The sequence below is a fragment of the Elaeis guineensis genome, chromosome 1 (assembly GCF_000442705.2).
Source record: "Elaeis guineensis isolate ETL-2024a chromosome 1, EG11, whole genome shotgun sequence".
In the NCBI taxonomy this organism is placed as follows: domain Eukaryota; kingdom Viridiplantae; phylum Streptophyta; class Magnoliopsida; order Arecales; family Arecaceae; genus Elaeis; species Elaeis guineensis.
The window spans coordinates 96,661,223-96,687,597 of NC_025993.2; the positions used below are offsets into that span (position 1 = coordinate 96,661,223).

Below are 26,375 nucleotides of genomic sequence, written 5' to 3' on the forward strand. Positions count from 1 at the left end.
TTCTTGTTGAGGCAGAGAACTGACTTGAGCGTCGGAGGATCTTGCCGGAGCAACCCCATCTCCGGTTTAGACTTCCTTTGCAGGTCCCGGTAGCGATCGCGACTCCCTCGACTCTAGCTTCTCCGATGCAAACGGATTTTTTGCACCAATAATAATATATTAATATTATATTTATATCGATATAAATATAATATGATTATTTATATAAAGTTTAAGAGCAAAAAAAATATATCATCTTTTATCTATCAAGGATATAACAGGTATTTTATACAGTTTTTTTAAAAAAAATGAATACTCAATCTAACATAAGGTATTCTACAATAAGTTACTTTTTTATGATCAATCAAAAATATCAAAATTTTATTTTTAAAAAATAATTTTTTAAATAAATTTTTTTTTTTCATGAACTAAATGAGTCCTTATTGTAATCTTCCCCGTCTTTCAATGAGAAGCCTTTTTTTTTTTTTCCTAAACCATGAGACAAGGGCGCGTAAAAAAGAAAAAAAAATTGCTGTTCTGTGCTCTGAACCGGCTAGTCATAGCTACCTAGCTAAGAGAGACTTATTTCTCCTCATCTTGATGGCAATTAGATGAGATGATGCAAAAAAGAATCAGGACCACCGAACTTGGCCGCTGCCCTTCCAACACCGGCTCTTATCGAAAGAAGCGGGCCGGACCTATAATTTCCTTACCACCCCGTTGTTCTGCCGCAACGCCTGCTAATAGGAGATTGAAACTTTAAACTGCTTGACCACTCTCGGACAGACGAAATGGTGAGATATTCCGCGTCTATGAAGAGACTATGGAACGAGTGGCAACTAAGCGTGCTAGTCCTTTTAAGCCTATTTCTGCAACTCATTCTCATCCTTACCGCCCACTTGAGGAAGACAAGACCTTCCGAAGGGTACAAGATTTTCTACTGGCTGGCCTACCTCAGTTCCACTTACCTTGCGACGTACTGCCTTGGAATCATCTCCCAGGACTCAAGCGAGGACAAGGCGGCCGACCCTGACATGCAGTTGAGGGCATTCTGGGCTCCCATCCTCTTATTTCACTTGGGTGGCCTGGACAACTTCACGGCTTTGACCTTAGAGGACAATCAGCTCTGGATCCGTCATGCTGCTGAGTTATGCCTCCGGGCCGCTACCACTGGCTACATCTTCATCCGATTCTTCCCCGGAGGAGGGGGATACCGGGGTCTCCTCCTTCCCTTCATTTTCATCTTCGTTGCCGCTTTCCTTAAGTGCATTGGGCGAGCTTTGGCGCTCAGAAAGGGAAGCTTGGAGGGGCTCAGGGAGTCGATGCTTGGCGAGCCAGAACCTGGCCCAGACTACGCCGACACCATGGACCGCTATGTCGGCAAGTTGCGATCTGGCGTGCCGCCACTACTAAATATCAGTGAGGAATCTCGGCAAGCTACACCCATGCTGGAGGATCCTAATACCCCGGCACCATACCAGATCAATAAGGAATCTCGGCTCCCTACACCCATGGTAGGGGTTGCTAATCCCTCAGTATCAGTACCAACGGCAGACACTGTTGATGATCACTTTACCCCCAATTCCTCTCTGCAGTCCTCCACCACGTTGTCCATGCGACCGTCGACATCTTTCTCCGACAACGTCCCCACTGCCTACAAGTTCTTCCTGAGATCCAAAGACAGAGAACAAACTGAATTGGCTGGTCAGCAGTCCTCCAATTTCGTATCATCTTCCGGTGTGAAGTCTTCCAACAGCACAGAAACCATGATTACTAGCAGTTCAACGCTCCATGGCTCCATCCGTCACCCCTCAATAGCAACGGAGGTCAAGGAGGTCGCTGGCGTGACGCAGCATCACCACTCTACTCCCGATCCCTCCTTTCCATCTTCTTCTACTCATCTTTGCAGCACAGAGATTCAAAATTCTTCCCAAATTCCATCCTCAACTGGCACGAAGATTGAGACCACGGAGGACATGTCCACCATAATCCCGACTGCCTACGAGTTGCTCTCGGTATTCAAGGGTGTGTTGGTGGACGCAATATTTAGCTTCAAGGATAGGGAATGGAGTCAGGACAAATTCCTCGATCGTTCGTGGAAGTGGGCGTTCAATGTGACAGAGACCGAGCTAAGCTTCGCGTATGACATACTCTACACCAAGGCTTCCATATCTCGAACTTCCATCAAAGAAAGAGAGACCGTATCTCGAACAGGATGGAGAGGTACAGCCATCCGAGTCCTGAGCTTGGTATTGACGGGATCCACCCTCCTCCTCTTTATTTTCCAAGCCGATAGAATGGATGAGTTTCTGCTCCAGCACAGATGCGTCACATATGCGCTCCTCGTCGGAGCTGTGATTATAGACATCGTGACGCTGCTTCAATTTATTGTGTCAGATTGGTCCTTCGTTGACGGTCGTCGGCATGCTAGCCAGGAATGCGTTAGCAATGCCCGGTGGTCCAATTTAATGTCGCAGTACAATCTCATCAGTTTCTGCCTCAAAGATCGTCCTTCAACGTTCAACAAAATCCTTGGCGGACTTGGCTTGAAAGAATCCCTGGATCACCACAGATACACCCGATTTGCCCTTGTGGATGACGAACTCAAGGAATTTCTCTTCACCGAGTTGCGGGACAAAGAAGAGGTAGCCAAAAAATCGAAAGACTACAAGCCATTTACCATCTGCAGAGGCGATTGGGCACTCCGACGAGTGGAGCGACTCGGCGAACTTGGTTGGAGTGTCCAAGGAGCAGATTTCGACGAGAGCCTTCTTATATGGCATATAGCAACGGATTTGTGTTACCATTCCGAAAAGAATCATGTTGCAACGTATGCCGCAATGGCCAAAAGGCTATCAGATTATATGCTGTATCTACTGGTTCTGCGCCCTCTCATGCTGTTTTCCTATACGGTCATGGGAACGAAGAGGTTCAGAGACACATGCGCCGAGGTGAAAAAATACTTCGGGAGATACGCATCCTGTCCAGATGAACGGACGGCTTGTGCAATGCTATTACAGGTAGAAACGTCTCTTCGTCCGTTGATAGTTAAAGGAGACCAAAGCAAATCGGTTCTATGGGATGGTTGCATTCTTGCCAAGCAGCTGGAGCTCATATCGCCGGAGACGAGATGGGCGATCGTGTGCAAGGTGTGGATCGAGATGCTCTGCTATGCGGGAATTCAGTGCAGGGGTTATTACCACGCTGAGCAGCTCAGGGCAGGGGGAGAACTCCTCACCTTCGCCTGCTTTCTGATGACTCACCTGGGTATGGGGAAACATTACAATATTGAAATAGGTGATACCAAATCCAATGTTCGATCGGATGATCGAGTAGATGTGCATTTACTTTAGGACCAATTTTGTGCATTTCAAGTTCGATCAGCTGTTTACCTATGGGAAATTTTTGTGTTGCTTAGGACCAATCAGCTTTGGTTAAGCCCTCTGCTAGCAACAAGTTCACCCATGTACATCCATGAATAACAAAATTTCTTTTTTCAGACTGTATCTCCAAATAGAATATTAACTGAATAATGCCTACTCCACTGGCAAACAAAGTTGCTCGCTGCTTCTGGCTCCTGTGTTAATGCACATTTATATTACTTTTGGTAGCTTGAGAATTTGTTACTGTGATTTTGCTGAATTATGGAAAATTAGCCCCCAACAGGGAGGGTGCTCGCCAAACTACAACCCACAAGTTCAATGTAGAAACATGCTTTCATCTTCAAAGCCCCTACGATCACATCAGCAGCCGATGCGATCATGCAGAACAGACAGCAAGAAACTGCCATGCTGGAGTAAAAGACCTGACTTCTAAGCCAGAACGATCAGCAATTGCCGCCAGAACAGTCAAAGGTGAGCGTGCCATTTGATTATATGGAAGATTAAAACATTAGAGCTATAGTCTCGAGTGCAGCCATCATGAAGCATGGTAAAGTTGGAGGCCTTTATATTTCCACAGGCTCATCAAACTTCCACTATATTGAAATGAGAAATTTTTTGTGCACCACATGCGGTGCAATAAGTATGCATCGTTCCTTCCTATTGGATTATATAGCCATACTTTCTCACGTTAATTAAACGTGCCAGTCACACTTTTTGGTTTGAAATTTTGAATGACGAAAATACTCTTCTATTCTGAAAAAATTATAACATCCCGTGACCTATTATGACATCCTGAAGACATATTATGACTTTTTGAAAACAAAAAGTCATAAAGAGGAAAAAGTATTTTTATCATTGAAATTTTTTGTCATAAGAGGAGAAGGTATGATGAAAATATCCTTCCCCTCTTATGACTTCCTATTTCCAAGAAGTCATAACATGTCTTCAGAATGTCATAACAGACTACCAGATGTCATAACAGGCCACAGAATATCATAATTTTTTCAGGACAGAAGCAAATTTTCGTTATTCAAAATTTCAAATGAAAAAGTGAAACTGCAAATATTTAATGAGCGTTGGAAAGTGAAGGCTACGTGGTCCAATGGGATGGCATGGTGTACTCCACATCAATTTTATTGCATCGTATGTGGTGCACAAAGTATTTCTTTATGAAAATACTTTGGTCATCCCATTTGAAAGAAGTAAGATTGCAATTTTTAGGGATTCGACTAGGCCCTATACTGGAGCCATAAGAAGGGGAAAGCCTTTTGGCTCACAGACTCTCCTCATGAGACCATGATATGGAGCAGCCAGTGATTGCACACCATCTTAGGTTAAACAGAGCTATGCAATGAATTCTTGAGATTATTTAAGGGCTTAAACAATCCATAATTCGGCATTGGGGCCTTCACTGTGGACAAGATCCTCATAGGCAACCCTCTTTTCTTCAAGAATTCTATCTTCTTCAGAGATCACACGCATGCTCAAAACGTGTAATGCTTTCATTGAAGTGTTGTGAACTCCACACTCCCCGAATGTGTACCAAAGGGTTGAACAATCAGGCTGGATTTTATCTCTGTGTACATGCCCAATTATAAGCTAAATTATGTTTATCACACCCGGAAAAAATCATGTCATAAATAAATTAACCAGCTAAGCCTTGAGAACTATTTGAAAACAACTTTTAAAGATGCCTCTTGAAGAATGGTATTGCATGAATGAAATCTGGAAGAAGCAAAGCTATCAAATTTGGACAAGATTGAAGATATGAGATTCTATATCTCATTTGTCTTCTCATCTTTTTAGTGATTATAAAGATGTATTAGAATGAGCTTTGAAAGTAAAATATGAGATGGAAAGATCAGAATAGGAGAGGATAACAAAAAGAGATCGAGACTAACAGGAAATCTAGATGGTTGATAGAAAAATTCAATAGATAACTTAGGAATAAAAAAGTTGTGACCTGTGAATATTGTAGCAAGAATAATTATGGACTTTGTCTCAAAAAGTTGGGAGTATTCTTTTCATACGATAGAGTAGGACATATGGCACAAGATTTTTCTATTAAGAAAAAAGATAGTTTAAAGTCTTCCAAACCAGCAAATCAAGGAAATGTGTCAGTATTTGGTTTGACCCAGCAAGATGCCAGTGCAAGCGATCAATTAGTTACAGGTATCATTCTAATCAACCATTGGATGCTCATGTGCTATTTGATTAGGAATTTTTCTTATTTTTTTATGTCTTCCAAATTTAACTACATATTTGTAGAATTAAATAAACCATTATATATTATCTCTTTTCTTAATAAAGTTATTCTCATCAATGCCTTGTTTAAGAATTGCTTCATTTTAGATGAGGAAACTAGGATTGATGGAAACTGATCTAAAATATGATAAAGATGATATGAAGATTAAGTATCCTCACTTGTTTAAAAATAAATATACACTAAATTTCAAGGATGAAACTATAGAATGTGATGGCCTGATCCATTAGACCAGTTCCTTGCTAACTCAGGCCAAACCCAAAATCGAAACCCATCAGAAAAGAAAAAAAAAAAACTGAATTCTTGTTCTCTTATTGATTCTGAGAAAGAGTCGGAGTCATAGGATAAAAAAAAGATTTTAGGGCTCTCTATATATAGCCCCCATGTCCCCCTATGGCCCTACATCGGCAATCATCAAGCCTCCTCTCTCTTTTCTCCCATTGAAGTCGCATGATATATTATTATTGTGCTTACCTAAAATCAAAGTTAGAGATGCCACTGAAGTCGAGGTAAAGCCTCGATCCCACATTCTCTCTCTCTCTCTCTCTCTTCCCTTCTTCCCATGACCTTAAGCACCACCAACCGCCACCAGTTTCATTGAAAATCCATTAGAAAATAAAAACTCTATTTATTTCTTTTTTTTGAGTTTTATTCCCTTTTTCTAATTACAAGTACTACCACCATTGGACACTAGACCCTCTGTCAGACTGCCCGACCTCCCTAAGATGCTTCCTAATGAAGTCATGGCCACCAGTGAACGATCATTGAAGAAAATCTGAGATGGTCTGGTTTCCCTATTTTTGGACCTTTTCACATGACTTTCCTACGGCCAATCTTCACCGCCAGCTGTCTTTACCCCACCATCATCGGCTGCAAACTACTGCCCCTCCAGTGACTAGCTACCACCCACCTTCTTTCCCTATTCAGCCAAAGAAAGGAAGAAGAAGAAGAAGAGAAGAAAAGAAAAGGAAAAAAAAGAAAAGAGAAGAAGAGTTCTCACTATTGTATATCTCTCTCTCTAGGGTTTCTTTCTCTAAGAAGACTTATAGACCCATATTAAGTCATGCTTTCCTCTTTCGGAGATCCATGTTAACTCTAACAAGATAACCCCCAATTGCTTTGGTATCGGATGGTCTATCAATCATCTGAGCAACAACCTCATTTTATTATTATTTAATTTTATTTAATTAATTAAAATAAAATTAATTATAATTTAATATTTTAAATAAGATTAGCTGATTCTTCTAATGAAGTCTGAAGATCCAGGACAGTCGAGGTAAGTAAATCATATATTTCTTATTTATTTTTAAATTATCATATTTTTCATACAATTGAACTATTACTGTATGAAATTATATTTTTTATAAAATAAGAATCAGCATATGAGATATGAAAAAATATATTTTATTACGATAAGTGATTCTATAAATATGTTTTATAAAAATAGCATATTTATGAAAAATAAATTTTATTATTATTTTTATCTTTGTATATATATATTTAAAAAAAAGATATAAAGATTTCAAAGACTCTTAAATAACTTTATATGAGTACCTAGAATTAAAAAAAAATTGACATCTAGAGCATGAATGTCTGAGAGCAATACTTTGAACCATAACACGAACGTATGACTAGAATGATTTACGAATTATGTTTATAAAATATTCATAAATTATGCATATATGATTATCTTTATGATTCATTTTATTATATGCTCTATAAAATATTTTATTTTTATAATATTTATTATTTTTTAAATATTGCATATCATAAAAAAATTTATGCTTGATCCAGTAAGGAGGTATATGTTTTACTTTCTGAGCTGGTGTAACTCATATCCTTTTTATTTTTTTTCAGAGGAATAAGACTATTAGGAATGACGAAGGATTTAGGCTTTGAGATATAGATAGCAAGCTTAAAAATTTTATAGCTGAACTTAGTTTATTGGATTATTATGGATTTATAGTCAATTATTTATTAATTTTAAATATGGATTTTGATATTTAAGCTTTGGATTTAAATGCTCTAAATCAGTCTTGATTTAATTATTTGATAAATGATTGGAATTAAACTTTTTATTATACTTTATTTATGATGGATTTTAGCTGATTATAAATGTTGGCTTTATATTATCGGGTGTGGCACCTTTCGATAGAGCCACCGTGTTATGTCTCGAATTCAGAGTGGATCTGATCTATAACTTATGTAGACTAGAAAATACTGTAGTACAGGTTCGTTGAGCTGACTATGGGCTGGTCGTAGTATTTATGAATAGATACATAAATTTGAATCCTTAGTCTAGCAAGGATACCATGGCTTAAGCGAAGATAAATATGTGAGGATCTGTGCAGATGTACATTTAATCCTATATTTATTATTTACTAAAAAGATATTGAATACTTATACAGGACCAAAGAATCCAAATAATATCTTTAGTTAGTCTTTTACTAAGATTCTATGTTGTTACATTGGAAATAGAGGAGGAGCAAGAGGGGGAGCTTGTCTTGCTGCCATTGTTAGGATTTGTTAAGAACAATAGACCTATTCATGTGCCAAACCAGTTTGGGGTCATCCTAGGTTTTGCCCAAAATTTACTTAAGCCCAGGCCCACCTATCCTAGCCTGCGGGCCTACTTTGTAATCTCAAACTAGGCCCTTAGGCTTTGGACGGATCTTGGACTTCATAACTATTTTTTATTTTTTAAAGTATAAAATAAATATTTAAATTTTAAAAATATTAAATATAAATAATTAAATATTTTTGACAACCTATAATATATCTATTATTCCACTAAATTGATATATCAATAGCAATTATCAATTAAGTAAACAACATATCCAACATAAATAAGACTATAAAATAAAAAAAGTTTCAAACTGGATCGAGTTTTAATTCCCAAGTCGGAGCCCATCTATAAGGCTTTAGGTTCAAGCAGGCAGGTGGCCTATGAACACTCTAAGGGTCCATTTGGTTAGGATGTATTAAATTATAGGATAATATGATGATTCATGAGAATCATTTATCTACAAAAATGATTGTAAAGAAAAAATAATTTTTACTATGTTTAGTTGATAAAAAAATCACTCTAAAAAATGACGGTGAAAAAAGATTACTACATTTGATTAGAGATAATCCTATATAGAAATATGACAATATTTATAAATATATCCTTTAATATAAAATAATTTTTTAATACTAAGATAGCATCGTCATCTTCAATTAGTTTTTATATAATGACTATAATCATATAACTCTTTGCATAATATTATTTTCATATTAATTTTTTTTATAAAAGCTTTTTATTGAATGAATTTGAAAAGATATTAGAATAAATTTAATGATTATATATGCAGCTTTATTGAAAGTATTTTTGTCAAGTATGGATTATCATTACTTAAAAATTTATCAAATATCAATCTCTTAATGATGTTTATTTTATCTTCTTTCTCTGAAAAATAAATATGAAGCCTATCATTTTTTTATTATCTTTCTCTTTCATTTTTTATAATCAAACATAGTAATCTAACGTGAAATTTATTTTTTTATGCCATATTAGCTCCAACTAAACAGACCCTAAAGAATAGAGATTGGGTCACATAGAGGCAGAGGATCCAAATAAAATTAAGAACTTGCATATACTATTAAGATTTCACATGATCATAAAAGAAATAATTTAGTGTGGTAGATCGAGCATTGAACTAGTTACTGGTTTCTGACTTGCACAACTAGCTGGAGCTTAGTTTACAAATCATTATAGAATAGTTCATGTAGAGAGTTAGTATTATAGAGAAGCTCAACTTGTTGAAGTTAACAAGTACAAGGACAAGTAGGGGCATGCATTAGCCGGGTCAAGGCATTTTGGAGGTATATAAGAAACCGAATAGATTTAAAATCAGTTTCCTACGAAAACCGGTTCAAACTGACTCAACCATCGACAAAAGCTGCTTGAAACCAACCCAAAAAATTTGATTTGGTTTGATTTGGTTTATCGAGTTGATGTTTCATTGGTTGGACCAAATGGGTGAGGCTAAGCTTAAACATAACAGGTCAAAACATAAAAATTCCATTTTATTTAAGATTGATGTTCAATGAGTTGGACTAAGTCTAAATATTAAAAATCTTATTTTATAGATAAGAGGAAATAAAAAATAAAAAATTAAAATATAAATAAATAAATAAATATAGAGGGTTGGGTTGGTTTAGTTTGAATTGATTTTTAAAATCTCAAACTACAATCAAACCAAATTTTTCTACTTCAATCCTTTCTCAGACCAACATCAAATTATATATTTTTAAAAAAAAAAAAATATAAATCGATCTGAAGAGACTGGTTCAGGTCGAGTTCATGATTTAGCCAATTCTTTGCATAACCCCAAGGACAAGTGAATGATTATTGCACATGAACTCTTGATAAAAATAGATATAGAGATTTTAAATTTCGTGGAACGGAGATGTCATAGTTTCTACATGCAATGGGACACCGTACTACCCCATCCCATCCTGATGGTAATCCTGGTTATATATCCCGATAGATATCCTCTATCTCTCTCTCCTTCTTCTTTCTTTTCTTTCTTTTTTCTTTTTTTTTTTTCATTTCTTTCTTTTTTTTTTTGCTTTTTTCCTTGTTTCTTTCTTTGGTTCTACTTTTCTTTCTTTTTTCTTATTTTTTCCTCCCTCTCTTTTTTCTTCATTTTTTTTTCTTTTTTTCTTTCACTTCTTCCTTCTTTTTTTTTAAAAAATTTTTTCTTCCTTTCGTTCTTTCATGTTTCTTTTTCTCTTCTCGCATGGATGGATTTTGGAGTCATGAACCCATCCTGATCTTATTTTCTCACAAGAATGGGATGGAGCGATTGAGACGTAAAACTTTGATAGATACTATGATAAGTTTTTTATGTTAAAATCTCTAATATTTTAATGATAGTGGGCTTTGTAATTAGACTTAAGAGCTGTAAATGGGCTTTTTTATGTAGCTGGGCTTTAAAGATTGTTTTTTGTTCAATCATTACTTAAGTGCTACATGTGGTAGCTAGAATTTGGGTATTAATATCAAAAAGGAGAAAAAGATAGATTTTGAGAGTGAAATATGTAGGATCCTTGTATTAAATCAGCCATATAAAAATATTTTTTTTTTATTTTATCTCAAAAAATCCTCCTTAAATATGGCATCCTCTCTCTCAAAGAAATTCTTAGTTTATTAAAAAAAAAATCTCATGTTAATGTTCTCCCTCTCCCTCTCCCTCTCCCTCTCTCTCTCTACAAAAGAGCCACTGCATAGCACGTGCAAAATACTAGTTAAACCAGTCTTGACATTAGGGGTGCATCTTGTGGTAGGCTTAATCCGAATCTACCTGCCCTCCCATTCCTGGGGCAAAGTTGGGTTGGCTTTTATAAAGTTGAGTTGGGCTTAGACTCAAAATTCCCAATCCAACCCTAAGTTTGATTTGGGTACGTTTGAAGCAGCCCGACCCTACCCAACCCTATAAAGAAACCCGGGAAAAATTCCTGATTGGATAAGTTTAAACTCACTAACAAAAACACAGTCCATCACTCTATCCACTACCTAACCTTTTGGACATAGCAGGCCTTCTGTGTTAAATATACCTTGGTCAGAAAAACTGCCACACCTGAAATTAGACTTTAGCTTGAGGGGCCAATCATCAAACATCCTCAAACTTCGATAGTTTATATCCTCGTCCACAAAGTCTACCAGTATAGATGGGCCAAGGCATATTTGCTAATGTTAAGATTTATCATGTTATTTGAGATATGTATTTATCTGACCTGAAGTTCTCGTAACGTTCTAATTCTGTTATCACCTTTTGGTATCATGTTATAATAGAAAAGAAAGAAGGACAAAATAATACCATCTGGTCTTCATCATCCAGAGATTCCTTGATGCTATCCACCTTCATAGACAGCCGCAATAGGCTACACTTACCACCAACTACAACACCTTCCTCAATAGCTGACTGTAAATGGCAGAATATCTCATTTCATCATTAATTAGCCAACAGAAAGCATCAAGATAAGCTGAACCTACCTTAGTTGCATTAAGAGCTTCTTCAATTCTCAGCTTTTTATCTTTCAACTCAACTACTGTCTGTGCACCTACCTGTCATTTATTTCCAACATTAAATTTTGTGTAGCGTAACACAGAAATTGTCCACACTTGTATGTTGATTCTAGAAAAGATTGGAGCTAAAAGAGCATAAATTACCTTAATAATTGCAATTCCACCACATAGCCTTGCTATCCTCTCATTCAATATTTTCTTTTGAACTTTTCTTCAGAGTTCTGTAACATACCAGGGTTAGATAGATCAACTACATAGTTTTGCCATGAATATGATGGTATTGTCATTAAGTATGGATAGAAAGAGAACTCCAACAGGTTATCCACTAACAGTAAATGTGAAACTGACCCTAACTGTGATTTGCATGTGAGGATAGCAAATTCGTTCAGAGCATACCAAGAAGATGAAAAGCTTAATTAAAGAGATTGTACTTGTAAAAATGCATTAGACAAAAAAAAAAATGCAGCCAAATTATGCTAAAGTACCAGGATGATTCTTGTTACAAGCCAAACATAAATTACTGCTTATAGATTTCTAATAGCGGCTTGATAGGAGCATTGCATGAGCTTGAGCATCCTGCCACTGCATGTTTGGTAAATTTATTCATTTGTACAGTGAAGTCAGTCGCCTAGAAATTTAAAATGTCATTGTTCTGTAGATACGGTATTTTGACCTTTTCAGTCTCCACATCTTGTAATATTTAATAAATATCAACTTACTCAAACAAGACTATCTATAAGTGTATACCTTAAAAAGTCAGTTTAACATTCTAAGACTATTTTTTGCAAATTATAAAAAAATGAGAAAAGAAAAAACTTTTTCCATTTTTCTATTTTCTTGCACAATAAAGAGAAGCAGCAGTCATTTACATTTTGCTTTTTCTGATGGAAGAGCTGCATTTAAGGAAAAAAGACATTCACTGATTTTTCTGTTGCTCACCAACTTTGAATTAAAAAAAAAGGAAAAATTGCAGTATAACAAGAAGGCAAGTTTTATCCATGCAATGAAGCTCAAGATTGAAACAAAAAAAAAAAAAAAAGGATAGCACGAATAATAAATAAAAGTAGCAAGATCAGGAAAACTAGATGCGAGTAAAATTTAATCAAACATATAGGATAAACATGATACTGGATTTAGCTTAAAATGCAATAAGTTGAGCAGGAACCAAAGGTAGCCAGGTACTCAATAGTCACGCAGATGATGACTTGTAATGATTGATCAAATACTAGAATCTCACGTGAATAGTGGGATGTAACTTCAAACAAGTTCATGTACCTGTACAAGATTTCTTAATTGAGCAACCCTCTTTTCCACTGCATGCTGGGTGCTCCCATTAGTAACAATTAGTGTTGAATCCTTAGTAATTACTACTTTCACTGCAGAACCTAAAACCTTTTTTCCAGCCTTTTCAAGAGTCAGTCCCATCTCATCTCTGACTACTGTGCCTGTAAAACAAATAGAAATATGAATAGAGAGGGAAAAATAACAAACAAAATCAGAAGACTATAGATAAAAGAATGATCTAAGATCATATGGTGGAGAAAAATTCATTAGTAAAATATACTAATTTGTCTATTACTAATCTAGCTTTATGCATATACTTCAAAAACCATCAAACTACCTCCAGTCAAGATAGCAATGTCATCCATGCAGTGACTCTTGCGCTCTCCAAAGGCAGGAGCTTCAATAGCAACCACCTTCAGCACACCTTTTGAGTTTATTCCTAATTACTAGAGCAAGAGCTTCCTCCTCAATTCCCTCTGCAATTATCAAGAGTGGGTACTTATCTTTGACTGCACTATCCAATAATATAAACATCTCCTTTGCATTTGTGATTTTTTTGTCAACCAAAAGTATCTGCATAGAAAAAGTCACACTAGCAACTTCCTTTGCAGAGCAACACAATGTTAATGAGTATAACATACTAACTACCTTGCTGTTTTCAAACTGCACTGACATATTTGCATGATCAGTAACAAAGTAAGGTGACAAATAACACCATCAAACTGCACACCCTCTACAATTTGCGGACTGTTCTCAGTGCATTTTCCATTCTCAATTCTGACTACACCTTTTCTTCTGACTCTTTTAAGAGCTTCTGCAATCATATTTCCTACACTATAGTCCTTTCCAGCACTAACTACTGCAACATCAGCAATTTCATGGTCGTCAATCTGCAATAGGAGCATCTTTCTACTGTTGACATGCCATCATAAAAGTGCATCAAGAATTATGTGATGAAGAAATTATGGGGGATTGAAGAAAAAAGGGTTAGAACACTCAATTTAGATAAAGTAACATTTTTTTTCCAAATGTTGGGAAGCGAATTCTAAAATGTCACGGGAAAGAGGTGGAGATGAAAAGGAAATTAGCTTCAATCAGCTTATAAAAAAAAAAAAAAAAGAATATCTAGCAACTATGATATTTCCATAAATTGGGCTACCATTTGACAACATTCATCCAATAAAAGTAAAGAATATATTAATTACAGGTTATGTCAACCTTAGCTCCCTTGACATCAATTTGAGTTCAGAAACAAAAGCCCGGGCAGTCTTTTCAATTCCCCGTGCAATTTGAACAGGATTCATGTAATAACCCAGATTAAAAAAAATAATAATAAAAAAAGAGAGAGAACGAAAGAGGACTCCTGATAGAATCCGTCTTCCCTCTTTGAATCAGAATGGGATTGGGACTCTAGGAGCCCTAGATCCCATCTATAAATTCCCTCTTCTTTATCTTAAGCAAGCCATGAAAACATCAGGCTTCCTCTCTCTTCTGTCTCCCTCTTTTCTTTCGATGGAGTCGTTGATTGCCTTCACCGTGCCCATCGAAAATCAAGATCGGAGATGCCACCGAAACCAAGGTAAGGTCCCAATCCTTCCTTTTCTCTCTCTTGCTCATCTTCTCACAACCCCAGACCTCACCGCCGGCCATCGATTTTGCTGGAAATAAATTTCAAAGAAGATCCCCTGTTTTCTCCATGTTATCTTATTTTTTTTCTTCTTTCCGTCACTGGTTGCCATCGTCGGTCACCAGACCCGATCTCTCGACGTCATCGGGGACTGCTCCACCGGTCGGAGTGGTGGTCAATTGGGGGGGAGGCCCTTAGTTCGGGAACAAGGGGGAGGAAGGACCTCCCCTGTTCTGTGAAGAAGAGAACCACACAGGTCCTCTGCTCCCGTGAAAAGAAAAGAAAAAGGAAAAAGAAAAAAAGAAAAGAAAAAAAAAGAAGAAGGAAAAGAAAAAGAAAAAAAAAAAGAAGAAAGAGAGAATTTTCTCTTTCTCCTCTCTCCTTTCTCTTCCTCTTTCCTCTCTCCTCTCTCTACCTTCTCTCTCCAATTTCTCTCTCTAGATTCTCTCTATTTTCTCTCTCTAAATTTTTTTTTTGTGGATTTTATCTCTCTAGAATTTTTCTACTCTCTCTCTGACTGCATCACAGACTCTAGGATAAATTTGAAATAAAAATAAGATGATCTGAGATTGCTTCGAAATTCATGTGGTAGATCTGATCCCAGTCCGATCCTATTCGAAATTTGTAACACTTGATTCATATTGAGTCACCTTGATAGGACCTCTGATGATCTCGATCATGAGTGCCTCATCGGAAGGATACGAAAGTTTCTCTCTCCACTTTCTCCTCTACTTTCTCTCTCTAGAATTTTCTCTCTCTTCATGAATTTTCTCTCTCTAGAAGTCTTATGGATCAGTGGAGGATCCTGATACATAGACAAGTCCTAATTTTGATTAATCCTAAGAGAGGTCCTCGATTTGTGTATTAGGATCAATTATCGGTAATTTCTCTATATGTGATTTTTATATTGATCAGGATCATGAAGAGATGATTGTTTGCATATGATATCGAGTGGAATATTTTGTTAAAGAAATTCATAAATCAAAGAAGAATATTGATTTCTGTGCTTGGATCAGTCACCGGTAAAGGTAAGAATCCCTGTACATGATCACTATTATATATATGCTATTTTACTGTTGGTCTTGCATCGTTGGTTTTGCATCGTCGGATTTGAGATCGATGAATTTATTATACCTGAGATACTGTTATTTGATTTTGAGCATGAGTATGTTATGTCAATATATATGTATCAGAGATTGATGGCATGATTATATGGATATGACATATCTGAATTGATCATAATGCAAGTCAGAATTGATTTGATGAAATCAACACATAATGATTAAATGAAAAGAAAGAGATATATGGTATGGACTAGTCTTGTCATGTGGAATAGCCTGCCAGGAGCTTATGCCTGGGACAGCCCCCACTGGCTTACAAGTGGATCAGCCGGCCAAGAGCTCATACCTGGGACAGCCCGCCAGGAGCTTATACCTGGGACAGCCTCTCACGGGCTTTGGTACGTGGGACAGCCGGCCAGGAGCTCATCCTGGGACAGTCTTGAAAGATTTTTTAAGTGGATTCGATCCGGATGGTGACTGAGGTATAGACTTGGATAGTCCAGAACCAGAAAGAAAAGGTTAAAAATCATGTGATTATGAAAGGAGAAATGAAAGATAAGACATGAAATAATTGTTGAATAAAAGGAGTTTCACCTGTTAACATATGATGATGCATCTATTTTAACAAGACAGAAAATTTATGAATGTTTGCATTATTCTGGACATTGAACATAAGATTTTATATTTTATTGCTTATCGTTATTTTCAGACTATATTACTATATCAGTGTGATATGGAAATTCTTACTGGGCTGTAAAGCTCACACTCCTTTATCTTTCTTTTCTTCTCAGAGTTACAGGACGTTCATGATTGGCTATGGTTTGGATTTACGGGTGAACAGAAGGATAAATAGAGTGTCATAGTATTTGATCAGAGAATTGAAGAAATTTAAATTGTAATTATGTAAGATTTTACGAATTATTGTTGAAATTAATTGTTATGGATGTTAAGGTTGTAGTGATTTAATTTGGCCTTGCATATTCTTTAGGGCTTGCTTTAAGGAGTGTGTGGCTATCACGTATCCGACCCGGGTATTGGGTTCGGGGCGTGACAATTCATTCCCACAGTGAGTACCTAATTATGAATATAAAGAGAGCCCTTTTACCAAAACAATATTATATATATGTGTGTGCGCATGCGCGCACGCGCGTGTGCATGCATGTGTGTGTGTGTGTGGGTTTGCCCCTGAAATTTCAAGAGAGGTGCGTATAAGTTATAAGAAATGATATTACAATTCAATTCATAGCAATGTGAGAGATGAAGATGCACAGATTGTGCGTCACTATGGAAGGAGGGGGAAAATAGAAAGGGTATAATCAAGATATCTCTACTCTAGCAAGCTGAATTAGAGGATGGACAGGATGCTATTTAAGCATGCAACTAAGTACTTACCTTCACACCTTCAGCAATCAAACCTCGAGCAAGAACAATAGAAGTGGTGCAACCATCACCAGCAAGATCATTTGTCTTTGCACCCGCTTGTCTTACCTATATAACACCAACATTCTCTAATGGGTCCTCCAGTTCAACCTTTGGCAACCCAAAATAAACTAATGAGGAGCAGAAAGTTTTCAAAATGATCAAGGAGAAATAAATCTTCTCCTAAGAAAGTAGATTTCTGTATTTCAGTTTGTTTATCTAAAATTTATTTTTTTGAAGGGATTTGTGTATCTAAAGTTGATGCAAGAAAATAGAAACATTGTGAAAACAAGCTTCACTCATCAATTAACCACTTTATTCTCCTACAACAGAAACCAAATAAAAATGATCTTTCTATTGAAAAGGAAGAGAATTTCTGACAAGAAGACATATGCTGTCCACTTTTGTCTAAAAAGATTAAGCAAGTCCCATTTAGATTTTCAAAAAAAAAAAAATCTAGTTATCCTATAAGGACTTCATTAGTGCATTCATCACAGACTGAAGGCAGAGAAAAACAATATTGCAGTAGAAATAGAGAACATATATATGTTGATACAATCACAACCTAACAGCTGCTAAAAAACGTAGGTTATTAATTTCTAACTCATCTTAAAACCATAAATCTTCAAGCATTAACACAAATCAAAATCCAAGCTAAGACTAGATCCTGAATTATGCAGTTCTACTTTCTCACCAGGAGGCATATTCCGGAAATACCGAAACAAATAAATCTCACGGTCGAACTACCAGAATGGTCTAGAAATCCGAGTCTTTCTTAAGTATTAAGTAAAGTCATTTTTTTGATTGAAAAACTAAGACTTTCTAGTTCTTATGAACCTAACTCATTGAAATTCCATCCAGTAAAACGGAAGAATTCTAAATTTCCAAAATAATAGATAGGAATATCGCAAATAGAGCAATTGCGACCCCCATAAGTGGTGTAGTCCCCCAGCCCGGTGCTACTTTACCATATTCCGAATTCAATAGTTTCAATAAATTTTCTACAGTAGTTCGTCTTGGCCCAAATCTAGAACTACCCTCAACGGTTTGTGTAGCCATAAAATATCATTTAAAGGCTCCATGGAAGCAGAGCAAAAGATTTAGAGAGGCTACAGTTCAGTAGTGATCCAAAACCAAACCAGATAAACAATGCCTATCCTTTTATAGTACCTCCTTAAGGACGGTCTCCCCATCATTAACAATCTTAGGAGGTCCGTACTTGTTCTCCAACACCACATTCCTGCCCTTCGGGCCCAGGGTCACCCCAATCAACTTTGCCACCAAGTCCACCCCAGCCTGCACCCATTCATCCATCCAAGACCCAACAGACTGTTAAGCAAATCAAAGCAGTAGCAAATTAACAATGAAAAGAGTTCATTTCAGCAGTGGGATTGAGACTGACCTGGAGTTTCTTGGTGGCCGAGAAGTCATGGTTGAAGTGGAACTCTTTGATGATGGGTACTGGAGGAGGTCTCTTGGGTGAAAAGGGTAGCTGGGCAATGGTGACGGAACATGGAGAAGATGCCATGGTCAGTTGGCTGCGTGCTTGAGCGGTTGAGGCGGTAGGATAAGGTGTCTTGGAACGAATAGAGAAGCCCAAGCCCTGAGGCTTGGAGGGAAAATTATCTTCCCGAAGATCCTTTCTTCGTTATCTCGTATCAATGTTAAAATAGGTTATTCCATTATAAAAGGGCCTAACTTACCCCCAAAAAAAAAAAATCAAAAAATAAATTAAAAAAAAGTTCAAAGAAAAGATGATGATGATGATGATGATGATGATAATAATAATAATAAAAGGTCTAAGGTTGGAAATGGACTGGACTGGGTCGGACCGAACTACATCTCTATCTAAGTTCAACTTAGGCATTTTTGGGCTTCAAACTGAGTTAGGGCCGATTAAGTTAGCCAGTATTTACAGAGGAGTGCAGCTGATTAAATCATAAGCAATTTTCTCATTAATGATTTCAATATCTAATCATTTTAACAAGCTTTGAATCATATATAACAATACCTTCAGAAGGTGATATAGGAGCTTGACAATACCAATATTCAATAGTTGCAAGCCATAGGCTTAAGAAAGGATGACAAGGTGTCTGAGACTTGTTTGGCCTTGAAGTCAGGCCCTATTTCGGACTTTTTTCTTGTTTAGGCTAAATCTGGGCCTGGCCAATGACATATTTGAGCCCAATTTGAAAAATAAATGAGCTTTATCATTAAGTCAAAGAGTAATTCTTTGTGCACCACATGCGATATAATAGTAGCACACCATCCAATAATATTGGGACACGTAGTGCATTTAGATGGAATGGATATTTAATGCCGCTCAGCTTTTTGCTTCCTTAAGTTTCAATGACAAAAATATCCTTTCCTTCATAAATCAAAGAAGTAACAAATATTATTACTTTTTGATGCCTTATATGATTTTTCATGAATATATATGACGTCTTGAATCATATATATGATTTTCTATATCTTTATGACATTTTGAACAATGTATGTGGCTTCTTAATACTTCATATGACTTTCTGTAAATATATATGACATCCCGAGTAATATATATGACTTCATGTGAATATATATGATATCATGAATAACATTTATAGCTTCCTAATGCCTTATATGACTTCTTGTGAGTATATATGACTTCTTGAATAATATATATAATTTTTTATAAATATATATAACATCCTGAATAATATATATAATTTTTTAATACCTTATATGACTTTCTGTGAATATATATGACATTCCGAATAATATATATGACTTCTTGTGAGTATATATGACATCTTGAATAATATATATTATTTTTTAGTGCCTTATATGACTTTCTGTATATATATATAATATCTCGAATAATATATATAATTTTTTGTGAATATATATGATGTTTCGAATAATATATATGACTTTCTAATACCTTATATGATATTAGAAAGTCATATATATTATTCAGGATGTTATATATATCCATAGAAAGTCATATATATTATTCTGGATATCATATATATTCACAAAAAGTCGTATATATTATTTGAGACATCATATATATTCACAGAAAGTCATATAAGGCGTTAGGAAGCAATATATATTATTTAAGACCTCATATATATTCATAGAAAGTCATATATATTATTTAGAATATCATATATATTTACAAAAAGTTATGTAATGTATTAAAAAATTATATATATTATTTAAGATATTATATATATTCATAAAAAATTATATATATTATTTAGGATGTCATATATACTCATAGAAAGTCATATAAGATATTAGAAAGCTATATATATTATTTAGGATGTCACATATATTCACAAAAAGTCATATATATTATTCAAGATGTCATATATACTCACAAAAAGTCATATGATGTATTAAAAAGTCGTATACATTGTTCAGAATGTCATAAAGATGTAGAAAGTTATATATATGGTTCAGAATATTATATATATTCATGAAAAGTTATACAAGATATTAAGAAGTAATAATACTATTTTTTTCTTTATTTTATAGAGGAAAGGATATTTTTATCATTGAAAATTAGAAAAAAATTATTGGGCCATATTAAATGTATGTCCCATCGTTAAGTACGCTACATACTTTAAGATAATTAGATGGTGAGCTCCACGTCAAATTTATTGCATCACATGCGGTGCACAAAGACTTTCTCTTAAGCCAAAATTTAGTTTAAAATTTTTAAAATCTAGCCCATAGTCTGACCTGTTAGATGTATGCCCTAGAAGCGAAGTTAGCTGACACGTGTAACTTTTCTAGTGGCATAATTTATAATTAAATTAAATTAATAAGATTAATTTTTCATTCATATTGAGCCATATGTTCATGAATCATTGAAGAAATTATTAGGATAATGACACATATTCTCAAGAGTTGAGAATTTGAGATGTGTCATTGGTGATTAATTCCTAAATATTTCTAATCGATGGATCATCATGAGAATGATGATTGATCCGATAAGATTAGTGCACAGATCATTTTTCTCTAGATAGACGAGTCTCAAGTCTACAGTATAGGGACACTGGAACGAGAGTGCAGGAGATTGTTAGAAAATAATGGTACCGAACATAACCAATATAAGTAGTCACATGAATATCTATCCAACCATCAGTGACATACTCGATGTCACAGTGGTGTGAGTAGTCCTTAGACCTACGGTGTCTCGACTATTCATAATGGAGCTACTATAGTTTGACTGCACAATCACATAGCTACCTAGCCATTCAGAACCTTATAGTATACGTTGGCTACAGTAGATTTATTGGAGTAGGATGCACACCTAAATAGAATCTATCGATCTTGATAAATAAGGAGTAGTCCTATGTTATTCATGAGACTGAGTTCAGAAATCTATAGTCATGGTAATGTAAACAATAGAAAGGAGTTTGTATAATATTTCATATATAAACTCGAGTCGATTGAATATTACATATTACAAACGATAGAGTTTGATAAATTATTCATGACTTCCGTCTTATCGAGACTCATGATAGAAGGATCGAATTACATAGAAACTGCACCTAAAGGTTCAATATTTCATTCTACTGGGTTGCCATTATATACTACTAGGTATTACTTGTAAATTGTGAGACTTGTCAAGCATCATCTTGATGATCAATGACCCTTGATGGGCAGAATTGGAATCATTCCAGCCATCGAAAGGAGTTTCAATGATATTATGATAGAGATCATAGTATATCTCGCTATCAGACAAAAAAGAACCTATGGGGTCACACACAAAAGAGATCTTTGTCCGATCAAATAGTTGATCTATGATTAATTATGAATCACAGAGGGATCTAATTATTAGTATGATTGATGAGTGATCCAATGTAATTATTGTAATTATCTAACTTACTAAAAGTTAGTGAGTTGTAGAAGAATTAATTAGTAATCAGATTGCTACTTGGCTCAATTTAATTAAGCAATTGGATTAGGATCAAGTCTAATTAAATTAGATTCAATTTATTTTGGATTGAGTTTGATTAGATCGAGCCTAATTGGATTATGAGATAATCCAATTACAAGAAAGATCAATTAAGATTTGGATTTGACCTAATTCTTAATTGAATTGGGATCTAACTAAGAGAGATTGGGTTCTTAGAATTGGACTAAGATTCCTTCTCTCTTTGGGTGCACTAACTCCTAATTAGATTAGGATTTGAATTTGATTTGATCAAGTACCAAGAGAAGACCCAATTGACTAGGACTCTCTCTCCCTTGACGCTCCAAACCCCTCCACGCCACACCACCTCACTCATGCCCTCTTCTCTTATGTTTGCATGAGAAATCTCATGCATGAAACCCCTTCTTGCGTGCACTTCTCTCTCTCTCTTATGGATAGGGATAAGATCAATTCAAAAGATGTTTGAATTGATCTAAATGCTTATATGATAAAGATTGAGAAAGGATTTAGGCATGGGATGGAAGAAGTTCTTTTTAGTGTAGGAGTTCAGATTTTTGTGTGAAAAAGTCTTATGCCTAAACCCCATGTACCACATTGCGCCCACTCTCTTCTGGATAAAGATGAGATAAAAGGGATTTGAATTTGATTCAAATCCCTATCCTATTTGGATGCCAAATAAAGGAGGGTTGTGGGCTTGGGGTTTAGGCTGATTTTTTACGAAGAAAAATCTGATGGAAGGGCGTGAGAAATTCTCCTTGGCATGGGTCTTTTCTATGCGTGAGATCAAAGGAGAGGTGTCTCCTCTCTAGGGGTTTTCTCCTGTTATGGTGAGAGGTTTTCAGGACGAGAGAAAAATAGAGAGAAGGTCTCCCTATTGTTCCTCTTCCTCCTCTTCTTCCTCCTCTACTCTATCTTCTCGGAGAGAGTCTGAGAGATTGGTGGAGATCAGCAACATCAACCATTAGGTGGTAGCTTCTGCAAAGGCACTAACATCCCGGTAAAGCAATGGACCTCTGATCAGATTCGAGGGTCTCGTGTGGATATCTGTAGAGTATACCAAGATTATCAGCTGTGGAGATCATCGATCTGCTCAAAGATATAAAAATTGGATCTCCAATTTGATTTATTTTCTTAATCAGATTTTAGATAGAATGCTTTCATATTCATATGATAGATCCTAGATGGTTAGCAGAATACATCTGATACATGTTAGATTAAAATAATTTTAATCTGAATTTAATTTCTACTGCAACTAGATTAGTAAATCTAAAAGTTTTAAAATGCATGCATGTAACCACCTGAAAATCCAACAAACCATAGTCGGCCCGGCCCAATGGGCCTCAGGCCAAGCTGAGCCAACCTTACGATCAAAATATTTATTAACAATGCTATTTACACCAAAAAGTAATACTGCAAACTTTTATATTAATATAATCACTCTTATCATCGTATTGTAATTTTAGAAAAGGGGCTATAATTGGGAAGGTAATAACATTATTTTCATGGATAAAAACAATATATATTTTCTAAACGATATAAGCTCTTTTATAGAAAATTTTAATATAAATATAAAATAATAATATTTTTATTTGTTATTTATGTTATAATGGGATGTAATAGTGCTAAATAATATATTACAAAACAATTATCTTTTTCTCATTATACATAGTGTGATAGGGGGCTTCAAATTATTAAGTTGGACATGTCTAGAAATTCCATGTCTCATTTGAAGAGTATAATGCCCTTCAAGTCAGGGTTTTGTGCTCGAATTATTTTTATGTCATCCATGAAATCATAGTAACCATTACTGTTTTTTGAGAATTCAGATGGAAGAAAGGCTCTTCCCCCGAGTTAGTTGTTTATTATAGTGTATATTGGCTGAGTTTACTTTCCCAGCAAAGGAAATAATAGCATATCATTGCATGGGCGTGTTACATCAAGCAATGGGAAGGACTGGGCTCCATGAAATTAACCAAACAAAATAACCAAAATAGACCAAGTACAATAGATCAAAACCTATGCGAGGATCTCACGACTCCAGAGCTAAGCTACGAAAAACTTAAAAAGGCTGTGCTGACTAGAAGAGGTCGTCTCTCGCAACAGCTTAAAAGGCCATCTTCTACGCCATATAAATGATCAAGTTGATTAACCATGTGTCGCAAATTTTGATCGGTGGATGAAGAAGTCCAGCACTTAAGAGTAAAAACTGCTTGTTTAGCTGTTGGTAGAGGCATGGAAGCTTAGAATTTGAAAACACGAGAGTTTCGCTCCTTCCATAAACACCACATGCTGGTTACAAGCAGACACTTGAAAGCTGAGAACTTATCTTTTATAGGTCGAAGGAACCTCCAAGAATCCGAAATGTGAGTAAATGAGGTTGGCAACTCTTGAAGGTGGAATTTGGCTAGTATGATGAACTAGAAGGATTTGGAAAACTCACATTGCAACAGTAAGTGATCTGTAGACTCCGGAAATACCCCACACAAGGGACAAAAGGTTTCAATGTTAATGCCCCTCCTCAACAGATTTTCTTTCGTTAAGATTTTATGATGATAACACAGCCTAGTGAATGGCTTAGCCTTTTCAAGAACAGGTATTTTTCGGATGAGTTTTCCAAAAGAAGTGACCACACCGCCATGTATAAGGAAGTTATAACAGTGTTTAACACAATAGGATCCATGTTTATTCCATTTCCATATCCATTTATTAGATTCAGTTGGCTGTAGTGAAGGTTGCATGATCCGAGAAAGAGTCTGTAAGTCATATCTTGCTTGCACAGGCATAGATTGTCGAAACTTAGTTTCAATATTGTGCTGAAAGAAATCTACCACCGAACTTCTTTGATTTTTAGCAAAGTGGAATAGATGAGGGAAAGAGTAGTTTAAAGTCTTGTCTCCAAACCAGCAATCAAACCAGAAGAGAATTTGAAGTCTGCCAAATTTGGGCCGAAAGAATTATTTGAACAGGCCATATAAATCTAGCATGGTACTCCAGAATGGAGAGGCAATTTTAGTCAAGTATCTCGATGGTTCCATAGGTAGTCTCCTTGAATAGTAAATGGCTCTTAATAACTTGCACCATGATTTTTGTTGATTGTTAAAATACCTCCACCACCATTTCAGTAAAAAGGCTTGGTTGAGGGTAGAGAGGTTCTTAACTCCAAAGCCTCCATATTCTCATGGCCTACAAACTTGATTCCAGTTCAAAAGATGTCGGATGTAGCTACCAGTATGCTGGATATTCCATATGAAGTGCTGGTGGAGCTATTCAATTTTTTGGATGACCACCTTGGGAATCTTCAAAACTGACATGCAGTAAACAGGGATGGCGCATAATACCAAGTTTGTCAAGGTTAAGCGACCCGCAAGGGTGAGTGTCTTTTGCTTCCAACCACCTAACTTCTTCGTTATCTTCTCTATCAGAAAAGACCAATCATGCTTGGATAGTTTCGAGTGATGAAGGGGAATGCCACATAATGAGTGGGAAGCTGACCAACCGGACATCCAAGAATAGTTGCAAGGTTGAGTGTTAGGTCCTCGTTGATCCCCAAACCAATGAGTTGGGTTTTTTGAAAAATGATGCTTAGGCCTGTTGCAACTTCAAACCCATACAGGATTAGCTTAAGTGATTTGATGCTTTCTTTATCAGCTTTACAAAAATCCAGCATATCATTGGCAAATTGTAAGCAATGTGTACACTCATCCAAGCTATGTGGGCCAATTCCATGAATCAGTTTCTCAGAGATTGCTGCTTTGAGAATTTTTGTGAAGGTATCGGTAACCAAAATGAGTAGAAGTGGGGAATGTGGGTTGCCTTGTTTTAGACTTCCTCAATTATGAAACCACTTGCCAACAGAGTTGTTGATGATCAGCACTAAATTAGATGAGGTGAGTAGGGCCTTGATCCAATCGATCTATTTACTGTCAAAACCTCTATGAGATAAAAGGTCGAAAAGGTGATTCCAAGAGATACTGTCGAAAGCCTTTTCAAAATCGATTTTGCAAAGAACACTAGGGATCTTAGATTGCTTGCAATAAGAGATCAATTCTGAACCTAAAATATAGCTCTCAAAAATTAATCTTCCTTTGATGAAGGCTGTTTGATGGTCAGAAACCAGATCCTCCATTTTGCTTCTGGGTCTGGATGATAATACCTTTGAAATAATCTTGATCAATCCATGCTCGATGCTGATGGGTCTAAAGTCCTTGACCGAAGTTTGGTCAATTTTTTTTTGGTATCAGTGTTATATAAGTATAGTTGAAGTTAGATAGATCACATACACCATTGTGGAAATCTGAAAAAACTTTGATTATGTCATCTTTCAAAGTTGTTGGCTTTGTTTACCAACTTCATAAAATT

General features: G+C 35.9%; 1 protein-coding gene and 1 pseudogene across 1 annotated transcript; one reads left to right on the forward strand and one right to left on the reverse strand.

Moving 5' to 3' along the window:
- Positions 1 to 791: 791 nt before the first annotated feature.
- LOC140856361 (uncharacterized) lies at positions 792 to 3,003 on the forward strand. The gene is made up of 2 exons (XM_073253469.1): positions 792 to 2,908; positions 3,000 to 3,003. Exons 1-2 carry the CDS (start codon positions 792 to 794, stop codon positions 3,001 to 3,003), a joined length of 2,121 nt encoding a protein of 706 aa, XP_073109570.1.
- Positions 2,758 to 18,714, reverse strand: LOC105032888 (chaperonin 60 subunit beta 4, chloroplastic-like; annotated as a pseudogene).
- Between the last annotated feature and the right edge of the window lie 7,661 nt (positions 18,715 to 26,375).